This window comes from Microcebus murinus, chromosome 3 (genome assembly GCF_040939455.1).
Source record: "Microcebus murinus isolate Inina chromosome 3, M.murinus_Inina_mat1.0, whole genome shotgun sequence".
NCBI lineage: Eukaryota > Metazoa > Chordata > Mammalia > Primates > Cheirogaleidae > Microcebus > Microcebus murinus.
Window position 1 is genome coordinate 6,913,517 of NC_134106.1, and position 13,664 is coordinate 6,927,180.

Sequence of the window (13,664 nt, forward strand, 5' to 3'; positions counted from 1 at the left end):
CTTAAAAACATGGTACTGAATTTTTAAAAAGTAGTTCTAAGGCAGAATACCATTTTGGCACATTAAAACACAAATAGACAAAATAACACAGTTTATCTTTCAAAGGTATACACATATCCAGGCATATACTAACCACAGTTGTATGAATGTCTGTGAGGGGAAAGAGAAGAAGAGTGATGAGAATGAAAGAGAAATATAAAAAAATGGGTCTCACATACACCAAAGCCAACTACGGAGTACCATAAACTTGACTCTGCAAGTGAAGTTAAAAAAGGATTGCTTTCATCTGGACAAAATATAGTCTTGTCTTTCAAACACACACATATACACTTGAGCCACAGAATTCCAAGAGAAGCAACAAGAGCACATACCTGTGCAGTAAGACACGCCTTTGCAAGTAGCATTAATAGCCTCCTGGCACTTCTTCTGGGCCGTCTCAAATTGACAGTTTTTACAGCAAGGACTGTTCCTATCACTGCAGAAGAACAGACAGGGACAGTTCAATTCAAATGACAGCCTCACATCAAAAGCTACGGTTATGTTATAGGGACCTGAAGATCACATGGCAGACCGCCTAGCTCGCTCACTGCTGTATAACGACACTTCCCTGGCGTTGGAACCACCTACACACACCTCCTCTGTCCCTTCCTAATGTGGATATGGCAACATCAATGCTTCAGTTTAGCAGAAAAGAGCAAGTACACAGAGTGGTTATCAGTGTCCTTGGTTTTCCTTTAACTAAATGCATTACTTATAAAAAAAAAGCAGGGACCTACACCTTGTCAATATTTATAGTATTAATATGTACTGTGTACAATTAAACCTAACTATCCACCGTAAACTAAAGCTTCTCCTTCTACTTCTAAGCCAGGCACTGGTCTATAAGTGGACATAAATATGGAAATGTAGGTAACCTTATATAACTCATAACCAGCTTCCTCCACGAACAGTATTTTATTAAATTTTGAGACAGAGTCTCCTTATGTTGCACAGGCCAGTTTTGAACTTTTGGGTTCAAGTGATCCTCTCTCCCAAGTAGGGTGGGGCTACAGGGTCACACCACCTCACCTGAATCATTAAACAGTATTTCTTTTTTTTTTTTTTTTTTTTTTTGAGACAGAGTCTCACTTTGTTGCCCAGGCTAGAGTGAGTGCCGTGGCGTCAGCCTGGCTCACAGCAACCTCAATCTCCAGGGCTCAGCGATCCTACTGCCTCAGCCTCCCGAGTAGCTGGGACTACAGGCATGCGCCACCATGCCCGGCTAATTTTTTGTATATATATTTTTAGTTGGTCAATTAATTTATTTCTATTTTTTGGTAGAGATGGGGTCTCGCTCAGGCTGGTTTCGAACTCCTGCCCTTGAGCAATCCGCCCACCTCGGCCTCCCAAAGTGCTAGGATTACAGGCGTGAGCCACCACGCCCGGCCTTTTTTTTTTTTTTTTTTTTGAAACAGAGTCTCACTTTGTTGCCCAGGCTAGAGTGAGTGCCATGGCATCAGCCTAGCTCACAGCAACCTCAATCTCCTGGCTCAAGCAATCCTTCTGCCTCAGCCTCCCGAGTAGCTGGGACTACAGGCATGCACCACCATGCCCAGCTAATTTTTTCTATATATATTAGTTGGCCAATTAATTTCTTTTTATTTATAGTAGAGACGGGGTCTCACTCTTGCTCAGGCTGGTTTCGAACTTCTGACCTTGAGTGATCCACCCGCCTTGGCCTCCTAGAGTGCTAGGATTACAGGCGTGAGCCACCGTGCCCGGCCATCAGGCTGGACTGGAACTCCTGGTCTCAAACAATCCTCCCGTCTTGGTCCCACAATGTGCTAGAATTATAGGCGTGAGCCATTGCATTCAGCCCACATTAAACAGTATTCTAGGCCGGGCGCGGTGGCTCACGCCTGTAATCCTAGCTCTCTGGGAGGCCGAGGCGGGCGGATTGCTCAAGGTCAGGAGTTCGAAACCAGCCTGAGCGAGACCCCGTCTCTACCAAAAATAGAAATAAATTAATTGACCAACTAAAAATATATACAAAAAATTAGCCGGGCATGGTGGCTCGTGCCTGTAGTCCCAGCTACTTGGGAGGCTGAGGCAGTAGGATCACTGAGCCCCGGAGATTGAAGTTGCTGTGAGCCAGGCTGACGCCACGGCACTCACTCTAGCCTGGGCAACAAAGTGAGACTCTGTCTCAAAAAAAAAAAAAAAAAAAAAACAGTATTCTACAACAATATAGATACAAGATAACTTATTTACATCCCAGGATTGTCATTTGACTGTTCCCAACATTTTGCTATTATAAAAGAATGTAGTCATGAACATCTTTGTTAAACCATCTTTCTTATATGTCTGTTTTCTTAAAAAAAGATTTTTTGAACTGTGGGACTGCTATATCAGACAGCATGCAAGGTCAAGGATTTGTTGCACAATGTCACACTGCTTTCCAAAAGCATTTTCATGCTGTGAAAAACAAGAGGTAAACGTACACACACTGTATGCACATATATACCCTCCAGGTAATTCTAAAGCCCCTGCATGTTCAATGTTCTATTAAACACCTTGTCATACCAACTCCCGAACTCACTATGGGAAAATCCTCACCTGCACTGGACACCCTGTTTCAATGTGCAGTCGCTGTTGCAGCAGGTGTCGTTGTTCAGGTACATGATGCCAGGATCACACTCTTCTCCTTCGTCCACCCTCGAATTCCCACACACCTTGTTGCTGCGTTCTTGAAAACATTCCTGGGCCTTACTTTCAATGGTCTTATAGATTGACTGCTTACTGCAGTTTGAAAACATCTTAAGAGAAAAAAGGCCACGAGGACCCAAAATAACATCATAAAAATTAATTCCCATGTAGTGTTTGTGCTTCTTCTCTAGGGACAAATTCTTAACGTAAAAACCACCATCAACGCACCCCTGGAATTGTGTCAAGGCCATCAGCGTCACCACCAAATGCCACAGATATGGAACTGAGCATCTCCCTCTGTAGGGCGCTAAATGGCTGGTGGCAACTTGGCCAAGGACCTAAAAATTCTTCACATGAAGGCAAGCAAGCTATGCAAGTCCTGAGACCAAACATCCCAGCCAGTGCCCTCGAGGGGACAAGCAGTCTAGCACAAGAGAGTTCAAGAATTCCATCAGGCTCAAAGTCTTCCCCAACCCCAGGCATGCCACCGATGCAATGACATGAGAATTAGACACACACTGTTATCCTCCCAAACGAAATGACTCAGGAGAACAGAAGAGGGTCTGTTTTTGGTTTACTCCTTTCTCTTTCCCTGGCTATTTATATGGATGGTCCACATTTAAAGTTTTTAAATATTTGAGCTTAGTAAGAGGCATATTATACATAGTCTACTAAAAAAAAATTAAATACCAAACTGTTACCTAAACATTTCATGGGTCAGCAAGATTTTAAGTTTCTCTGATTTTTGCTACAGTTGACCAGTACCTGAAAGGAAGAACCTAGCTTCTCACCTTGGAGTACAAATGGCCCCCTTTTAAGTTTAAGAATTTTTCCAGGAGCTCTAAAACTGAACCTATTTTCCAGACCATCTGAAATTATCAGAAAAGGGGGTAAGGCCAGGTATGGTGGCTCATGCCTATAATCCCAGCACTTTGGTAAGCTGAGGCAGGAATTTTTAGAGCAGACTGAGCAAGAGTGAGACCCCATCTCTACTAAAAATAGAAAAATTAGCCAGGCGTGCTGGGACATGCCTGTGGTCCCAGCTACTCAGAAGTCTGAGGCAGGAGGATCACTGAAGCCCAGGAGTTTGAGGTTACAGTGAGCTAAGCTGAAGCCACTGCACTCCAGCCTGGGTGACAGAGTGAGAGCCTGCCAAAAAGAAAGGAGGGAAGAGGGGAAGAGAAGAGAAAAGGAAAGAAAAGAAAAGGAGAAGGGGTAAGAGGCTTGGAAAAAACTGTGTGTGGTTTTTTTGGGGGGCAGGGTCTCCACAGCTCTCTGAAGATGGGAAAATGGATTCACTTTCACGCCAGACAATAATCATGAAGCCTCTGAGAACAAAGATCCTCCAAAGGCACCTGTAACCACTGAGTCAGATAGCAAAGGAATTACTTTCAGAAAGATAGTGAAGACCTCATCACCCTAAAAAGAATTACTAACTGGACTTTTTAAAAAGATCTTCCAATTTGTTTTTATAGTTTAAGATGTTTAAGAGGTCTGGTTATTCCAATCTGGGCCTCTGGCAGTTGGAATTTTAGTGGGTTTATTTATCAGCACTGCAGATCTATGAGCTCCATTTTATCATTTCACCTCTGGGAGGCTCAGGTCCAAATAAATTAAAATTCACAGTAAAAAGATAAGAAGGCCTCTTCACTGATTTATCAGTTACACCTCCCAAGTAGCTGTAGCCCCTGGATGGTGCTAAGGAAAAAGGGACCAATCCTCAACTCTAGCCATTTGCCTACATGTTCCCTAAAGACCTGGGGGCCTTCTGTGTGCATCCTCATCACAAAACCTCCTCTTCCCTCCAGTTTAACCTTGCTAGGAGATTACAGTGCCAAAGGTCCCACATTCCTTTTCATTAATGTAATCTCTTTTTTTTTGAGACAGAGTCTTACTTTGTTGCCCAGGCTAGAGTGAGTGCCGTGGCATCAGCCTAGCTCATAGCAACCTCAATCTCCTGGGCTCAAGCAATCCTACTGCCTCAGCCTCCTGAGTAGCTGGGACTACAGGCATGTGCCACCATGCCCGGCTAATTTTTTGTATATATATTTTTAGTTGGTCAATTAATGTCTTTCTATTTTTAGTAGAGATAGGGTCTCACTCTTGATCAGGCTGGTTTTGAACTCCTGACCTTGAGCAATCCACCGGCCTCGGCCTCCCAGAGTGCTAGGATTACAGGCATGAGCCACCATGCCAGGCCCATTAATGTCATCTTTCCACAGCGAAGCCCACCCATGGCTTCTGCTTTTCAGTGGTTTGTCTAGCAGAGTCCTGTCTTTCTAGGTCAAAGAAACTAGAAACTACTTTTGTCCCATAGTCCTTTGCATCTAGTTAAAAACATTTTTATTAGGGAATTCATTTAAAACAGATTAGAAGATACACATTATGTTCTTATAAGAGGATTGCTACTTGGGAAAACTAAACTATAAAAACATACACTAAATATGATGTGCTCAGAAAAAAATAAGTAAATTGTTCTTCAATGACACAGACTCGCAGCTCCAGAAAAAAAGAGCTCTGCCCTGCCTCCATTCTCATTAACAAGTTCTTACAGGGCTTTCTGAAGAGCCCATAGGGGAAATTTTACTAAGAAACTTGTAGCATTAGAGTTAGCAACATGTATGCCCCCTCAGGCAGAGTTTGCAAAGTATAACATTTTCCCCCAAAGTTCTGACAACCGTCCTCATAACCAAGAAGCAAGTGACCTGTCAATAAGAGGAGTGCTATCCAATATGGTAGCTACTAGCTATATGTGGCTATTTAAAGTTTTCCCCCAGTCGCAAATTTTACACTTTCTATTACAGAAGCTTTCAAGCACCTATAAAGTGGACAGAATGGTATCGCAAAAGCCCACGTGCCTCAAGCTTCAACAATAATCAACTCATGGCTTCATGGCTCCTCTATATCCTCTGCTCCTACACTAATGTTTTAGTTTGCTTTTTAAAGCTTATTAAGGCATATTTTACATTATTACAAAATTCACTCATTTCAAGTGTACAATTCAGTAATTTGTAGTAACTTTACCGAATGGTGAAACCATAGCCATAAGTAAGTTTTAGAACATTTCTATCTTCCCAGTAGGGTTCCTCACATCCTTTTATAGTTAATGTCTGTTCCCAATTCCCATCACAGGACATCACTTGTAAATAAAATAGAATTAAAAATTCTGTTTCTCATATTCCTGGATAGAGCTGGAACCCATTCTATTAAGTGAAGTATCTCAAGAATGGAAAAATAAGCACCACATGTACTCACCAGTAAATTGGTATTAACGGATCAACACCTAAGTGGAAACGCGTAGGAGTAACATTTATCGGGTGTCAAGAGGGTGGGAGGGAGGAGGAGGGGATGGGTATATACAACCACAACGAGTAAGGTGTGCAACGTTTAGGGGATGGACATGCTTGAAGCTCTTACCCGAGGGGGGAGGGGGGCATAGGCAATATATGTAACCTTAACACTTGTATCCCCACAATACGCTAAAATAAAAAAATAAAAAGAAATTCTGTTTCTCAGTCTCTAGCCGCATCTCAGTTGCTCCACAGCCACACATGGCTGGTGGCTTCCGTGCTGCACAGATATGTACAGCATTCCTGTCATCACAGAACACTCTGTTGCACAGCACTGAACTATAATGAACGTGATTAGAAATGCAGAGGTGACCTTTGAATAAAGAAGGAAAATTCAACAGGGGTTTTTATAAGTTGGAAGAGTGGACACAAAGGGGTAGGAAAATATTCTTCAGGCTCAAGTTGTCAAGCAGAGGAACAATAAAACATAACCCGAAAATCAAGAAAGGAAGGCCGGGCGCGGTGGCTCATGCCTATAATCCTAGCACTCTTGGAGGCCGAGGCGGGCGGATTGCTTGAGGTCAGGAGTTCAAAACCACCCTGAGCAAGAGTGAGATCCCGTCTCTACTATAAATAGAAAGAAATTAATTGGCCAAATAATATATATAGAAAAAATTAGCCAGGCATGGTGGTGCATGCCTGTAGTCCCAGCTACTCGGGAGGCTGAGGCAGCAGAATTGCTTGAGCCCAGGAGTTTGAGGTTGCTGTGAGCTAGGCTGACTCATGGCACTCACTCTAGCCTGGGCAACAAAGCAAGACTCTCACAAAAAAAAAAAAAAAAAACAACAAGAAAGGAAGAGAATGTTTAGACATAAACCAAAGAAAATGAGATGCAGAAAATAAACATAATAGTAAAAAAAAAAAAAAAAAAAGATCAAACAACAACCAAAAAAGAAAAGGAGGCAGAAATCTTGAAAAGCAGGGTTTCAGGGCCGGGAAAACCCAGATGTCAGCCTTTCCTCCAGACCCTGGGCAGGCTCCCCGAGCCCACAGCCCGGCTCAAAGCACGTGTCAGGACAATATTCTCCCTCCCCCCATCACACCCACACTCCTTTAGGGCCTCCCCAACGCAGCAGCACAACTAATGTTCTCCTCACACTCCCTTAAACTGCTTAACCTCAAACAAAATAAAAGACAGACATTTATTAATACTTTTAACTTTCAGTTCAGATTCCAAGAGTTAGTCACAGGTACTTCTGAAGTCTCTGAAATTGTTTACAATATCCCAAATCAACTAGTGTACTCTATCAGAAACCTGAAATAGTAAATTGTTCAATTATTTATTTAAAAAATATTTAAGTTCCAGGTACTCCTACCAGGCACTAGAGATAGAGCTGTGAATAAGACAGAAAAAGGCCTTTCCCACACGGGGCTTGTAGTCTGGCAAACTGTGTTTTATTGCAAAAGTTAGTAAAAACATGTAAATTGTGGGGTAATGTAAATTGTGGGGTACTGTAGAATTAAAACGAATGACAACTTGTAACAAAATGATAAGAAATTTTTAACATAAAGTCTAAGCCCACCAGACCTTGAAATCCAGAACTCTAACAAAAGCCATTACTATTAGTAATTTTTCTTAGATCCCAATCTGCACAGGATTAAGCTTGATAACAGTCCAAATGAGAGCTTTAACCAGATTTATTTATTTATTTTTATTTACTTATTTTGAGACAGGGTCTCACTTTGTTCAGGTTGGAGTGCAGTGGTACAATCATGGCTCACTGCAACCTCAAACTCCTGGGCTCAAGCGATCCTCCTGCCTCAGCTTCCCCAGTAATTTGGGACTATAGGCACGTGGCACCACGTCCTGGTAATTTTTAAAATTTTTTGTAGAGAAGAAGTCTCTCCATGTTGCCGAGGCTGGTCACAAACTCCAGGCCTCACGTGATTCTCCCATCTTGGCCTCCCAAAGTGCTGGGATTACAACAGGTGTGAGCCATTGCATCCAGATGCTTTAGTGAGATTTAGATGGACCACATTTCACTCCAAAACGCACAACCAACTTTCAAGGTACTTTGTAATTTGCAGACCCATCCTTAGGAAAATAGGAATTGCATTCCATTCCTAGGAATAGAATACTTTTCTCACCTCTCATTATGATCATCACATACAGCCCCTTTCTTTCCCAACCACATAAAAAAGCTCCCAAACATACACATACCTTATTGTTCTCATGATCGCCACTCACAGCTATGGGATACATGACGTATTTTCCTCCCTGGTCCTCATTTGGCGCACATTCTGCTAGGCCATCTGGATCATGTTCTGCTCCAAAATTGTGTCCCAATTCATGGGTTGTAACCAGGTCAGCTTCCTTAAGGATCATGCAAAGAAAACATTATTTCCCAAGAACCATCCATAAGCTTTTTTTTTTTTTTTAATCATCATCCTACATCGTGCTTTGACCCTCAGCTACTTTTGCCAGCAGGGCCCATGCTGTCTTAAATAAAGATCTCTAATCAGAGTGACGAAAGAGTAACAATTGGACTATGATTTTTTCTACCCATTACAGAAATTAAACAGAATAAGCAGGAGCTTATTTAATATTATCAAACAGTGTCATAGAATTAATTTAAATTAATAAAATAGAACTTACATTCTGAAAGATTCATAACACAATATCAAACACTGGCCATACCAACCCTAAACTGTGTCTGGTGCCGATCCAATAGCTAACTGCAGTTATCTGTCAAGGCCCTCCCACCTGCCCCTCCCCTCATCCCAATCACATTGCCATTAACGCCTAAAGCAGCTTAAAAAGCAAGGGGTGAAGGCTCCCTGGCTCACGCCTGTAATCCTAGCACTCTGGGAGGCCAAGGCAGGCGGATTGCTCAAGGTCAGGAGTTTAAAACCAGCCAGAGCGAGACCCGTCTCTACTAAAAATAGAAAGAAATTAATTGACCAACTAAAAGTATATATACAAAAAATTAGCCAGGCATGGTGGTGCATGCCTGTAGTCCCAGCTACTCGGGAGGCTGAGGCAGGAGGATCGCTTGAGCCCAGGAGTTTGAGGTTGCTGTGAGCTAGGCTGATGCCACGGCACTCACTCTAGCCTGGGCAACAAAAGTGAGACTCTGTTTCAAAAAAAAAAAAAAAAGCAAGGGGTGAAAAAACAAAGACAATTAAGGAAGAAGAAGAAAATGTTTTATTATCTCAGTGACTGAATTCACGTTCACTAACAATCTTAATGACGCAGAAGATTTAGTTTACTCAGAATCCACTTGCAGAACTATACTTAATCTATCAGATCATCAGATTATTTCTATCTGAATAAGAATAAATTCAACCAAACAAAGCTAGATTTTTTTCCCATATTTATCTGAATAAAATAAAAACTACAAACATAAAATTCCTGATCTTTTTTCCCAAGGAAGGGGAAAAAAACCACTCCATGAAACTTGCAAAAAATATTTCACAAGTCATTTTTCTATACAGGAAGAGTCTTTCCACATGTTTATATTAAAACAATAGTGTGAAAAACCTTAAATTTTTTAGCAAAAAGCTCTCAAATTCCAAAGGCATAATGCAGAGAAGTAATTCTTAACTGTGCTTAGGAAAAATTCATTAAGTAGATTTGCTAGTGACACTGTACCTCAAAGATTTCAAAGCAAATTTATTTTCTGTTCTATGTGTGGAAGACCAAGGAAAATATGTCATGAAATCAAACCATTAAGTGGTGACCCCAAAAAAGTAAAGGCACAGGCAAAGAAAGAAATAATTTTGAAAATTAAAAGTTTCCCTAAAACTGATTAGTGTCTTTTTTTTCTCTCATACCACTTTACATTGTTGCTGGGGGTTTGTTTCTTAAAAGAGTCAGGGTCTCACTACCTTGGCCAGGCTGCAGTGCAGTGGCTATTCCCATGTAGGATCAAAACATACTACAGACTCAAACTGCCAGCCTCAAGCGATCCTCCTGCCTCAGCCTCCAGAGTAACTGGGACTACAGGCAGGTACCTGCAAACCTGACTCGTCCTGTTTTCAATCACCCAAAATCCACAATTGATATTAGGGTTCACTCTGTGTGTTGTACGTTCTATGAGCTTTGACAAAAGTCATGCATAATGTCTTATATCCACTGTTACAGTATCTTACAGATTATTTTCACGGCCCTAAAAATCCCTTACACTCCACTGTTCATCCCTTCTTCCCCAACCACTGATCATTTTCAGAGCCTCCATAGTTTTGTCCTTTCCAGAATGTTATATATTTTCTTTTTTTTTTATAAATTATTTTTACTTTTTATTTATTATTTTATTTTCACTTTTCTTTCTCATTCTGCATATATCCTTGGTATAGAATGTTATATATTTTCAATCATACAGTATGTAGCCTTTCAGACTTGCTTCTTTCACTTCATGGTATTCCTTTAAGCTTCCTGGCTTGACAGCTTTTTGTTTTTGTTTTGTGTTTTTTATTTTTCCAATGTCAGTAAATCCCTTCATCTTCCCAAACCTACTAAAGAGTTGGGTCACATCACAAACAACCCCTTCTCCTCCACTTCATAAAAGGAAAGTGAAGCATATTAGAAGATCATCTAGAATTTGATAACCAAAGAACAGTTAAGATGAACTGTTACAACCCTGTAGAAAGAACAGGACAGAAGAAAGAAAGGAATAGAGAAAGAAAAAATTAATATTGAAAAGTAAGAATATTGCCATTTCCTGGACTATACAAATGTAAAGCAGGATATGTCATAGGCTGAGAGAAAATATTTGCAAAAAACACATCTTATAAAAGATTGCTATCCAAAATATACCAAGAGGCTGGGCACAGCACCTCATGCCTATAATCCCAGCACTTTGAGAGGCTGAGGTGGAAAAATCACTGAGGCCAGTAGTTTGATACCAGCCTGAGCAATATGATGAGACCCCATCTCTATAAAAAATAGAAAAAGATTAGCTAGGTGTGGTTGTGCACACCTGTAGTCACAGCTGTTCCAGAGGCTGAGGCAAGAGGACTGCTTGAGTCCAGGAATTTGAGGTTGCAGTGAGCTGTGATGATGCCACTGCACTCTAATCTAGGCAAGAGAATGAGACACTGTCTCAAAAAAAAAAAATTGCAAGTAACTCTTAGAATTCAACAATAAGAAAATGAACAACCCAATTTAAAAATAGATAAACGATCAGAACATATGCCTCCAAAGATACACAGATAGGAAACAAGCAATGAAAAAATGTTTGACATTCTATGCTGTTAGGGAATTACAAATTAAAACAATGAGATATGACTACTATCCTATTAGAATGGATAAATCCAGAACACTGACAACACAATTCTGACAAGGATATAGAGCAACAGGAACTCTCATTCATTGCTTGTGGGAATACAAAATGTTATAGCCACTTTGGAAAACAGTCTGGCAGTTTCTTACAAAGCTAAATACACCTTTACCCTACTAGCCAGCAATCATGCTCCTTGGTATTTACCCAAACAAGTTGAAAACTAAGGTCCACACAAAAACTGGCACAAGAATGTTTCTAGCAGATACTTCACAATTTCCAAAACTTGGAAGCAACCAAGGTTTCCTTCGGTTGGTGAATGGATAAACTGTGGCACATCCAGACATTTTCTTTCTCGTCCTCTCTCCAACAAAGGAAGAGAACCATCTTGAAACTATGAGATGACAAGCATGAGGACAAAGGCCTTGTGCTTAGAATAGCTGAGTGAAAGTTAGGAAGACCATGGACCCTTAAGAGCTCCTGTGCCACCTGAGGAATGCTATCCCTGAACTTCTTGTTGACCAAGACAAATAAACCCCTAATGTAAGCCATTGTTTACTGATTTTCTGTTATTTGTAGCTAAACACATTTTTAACAGATCTATCTGGGCAAAAACAAGATCCTAAGATATTCCAGAAGGGAAAAAACTGGTGACACATAAAGGCTAAGGACTCAGAACAGCTTCAGAATCCTTAATAGCTACATGAACACTAGAAGACAATGGAGAACTGAGAATAGATCCAGCAAAATTATCAATCAAGTTTAAGAGTGAAATAAAGACATTTTCATATATGTAAAATCCCACGAATATGCACCTCATATACCTTTTCTTAGGAAGTTCCTGGAGAATATACTATACCAATATGATGGTATAAATCAAGAAAGATGCCAACATGGGGTCCCGGAAATGAGACAGTGGGATGCCTCAGAGTGACAGCTGTGCTGCAGGACTAGGAGCAGGGAGCCCTGGAGAAGCTGCAGGTCAGAGAGCTCCAGGAAAAGCAAATCCTCATGTCTCAAAAGGAGGCTGACAGGTCATTTTAATATTCTTCTTTATATGTTTAATTTTCATATTTGCCACCAAAAAAAATGTGTATTTTAATTTAATGACTTAGGTTCTCCTACAATAAACTCCAAACATACCTTTGTAAGGATGGTTTTACCATAATTCTTTGTGCTGGTCAAACCACTATTCAAATAGATATTTTTCTTCCCAACTGGGCTATAATAAGCTAAAGGGAAAAGGAAACAGAGACAAATTGCTTATAAAATATAGAATTATAATATAATCCAATCAGCTTACTATTCCAGCATCATATTCACACAACAAATGGAAAAACCTACCCTTTGGACAAACACCTCCATGACTGTTTGCTCTGGGAGAACCAACATAAGCTAGTCCAAGAGTTCCCATATCAAAATCTTGATACGTGAAAAGATGTGCCAGACAGACTTTAGATGCTTCCTCAGCTATATCAAAGCTAAATTGCTTAAAAAAAAAAAGCATTATTAATTAGATTGACAATTACATCACACTAAAAGATGTTTCAACTAAACATTGCAGAAAACCACTACTGACCGCAGTTCTGCACCAGCAACCATAACCCTGAGCAGTGCGTTGCCCATTCCCTGGGTTTCTTACCTATCTGCACAGGGGAGAGGCACATGCTATCATCTGGCAGAGGGCAAAAAGGGAAGAGCCGGGCACTTTCTCCAACTATTCAGAACTCACTCACTGCTATTCTGAGGACTGCTCTGAAGATGTATAGCCCGGCACTGGAGATGCCCCAATGCTACAAGGGGATCACAGCACCCCATAGCAAAGCAGATTCAAGGATTCTATTGGTTTTACAGGAATTTTCATTTAAAATTTTTTTGTTTTCATAACATATAAGTTATAAACTTACAGGAAAGTACATATACCTAATTTTATGTTACTAAAATAAAGATTTTAAATCCATTTAAATCAACACTGTGGGTTTGTCTATATATTGGGTATCCATGTTATTTTCTAGAGAAGATCCACTGCCTCGCTAGATTCTCAAAGACTAGGAAGCATTGTTTTATAGTATTTTTCTTTTTCACAGTTTTTTGCTATTTGCTGTCTGCACTGCTACAGGGGATGGAGTCACTGTTGGATCGGCTAGGGGTTGGTAGGGACTGCTCCTGGTTTTCCATAATCTTTTCTATAATACTATGCTCCTTCATTAATGCATAGAATCCATGTATTAGAAATCACAAAGTGGTGTTAACAGGACCATATCCAGGATTCTACAACTTACCTCTAGCAACATCTTCACATCCCAAGCATCCTTTTCTTCGTTTGGGTAACTTTTTGCCATATTATAGTGCCTTTCACCAGGTTTTACCTCTTGTGGAGACTTGAGAATGCGAATCTATACTTAAAGAG

At 40.6% G+C, this 13,664-nt stretch overlaps 1 protein-coding gene across 3 annotated transcripts in view; it reads right to left on the bottom strand.

Annotated features, from left to right (window-relative positions):
- Nucleotides 1-13,664, bottom strand: part of ADAM17 (ADAM metallopeptidase domain 17) — a 55,686-nt gene that overhangs the window by 12,974 nt on the left and 29,048 nt on the right. For 2 of the 3 annotated variants that reach the window (XM_012785691.3, XM_076000535.1), the window contains 6 exons: nt 13,537-13,650; nt 12,599-12,743; nt 12,398-12,486; nt 8,197-8,349; nt 2,596-2,795; nt 372-475 (listed from right to left, as the gene is read on the bottom strand). In XM_012785691.3, coding sequence (XP_012641145.2) covers nt 372-475; nt 2,596-2,795; nt 8,197-8,349; nt 12,398-12,486; nt 12,599-12,743; nt 13,537-13,650 — 805 coding nt within the window. Of the gene's footprint in view, nt 1-371; nt 476-2,595; nt 2,796-8,196; nt 8,350-12,397; nt 12,487-12,598; nt 12,744-13,536; nt 13,656-13,664 lie in introns of all 3 variants that reach the window. The other variant, XM_076000536.1, reaches the window with a different exon arrangement.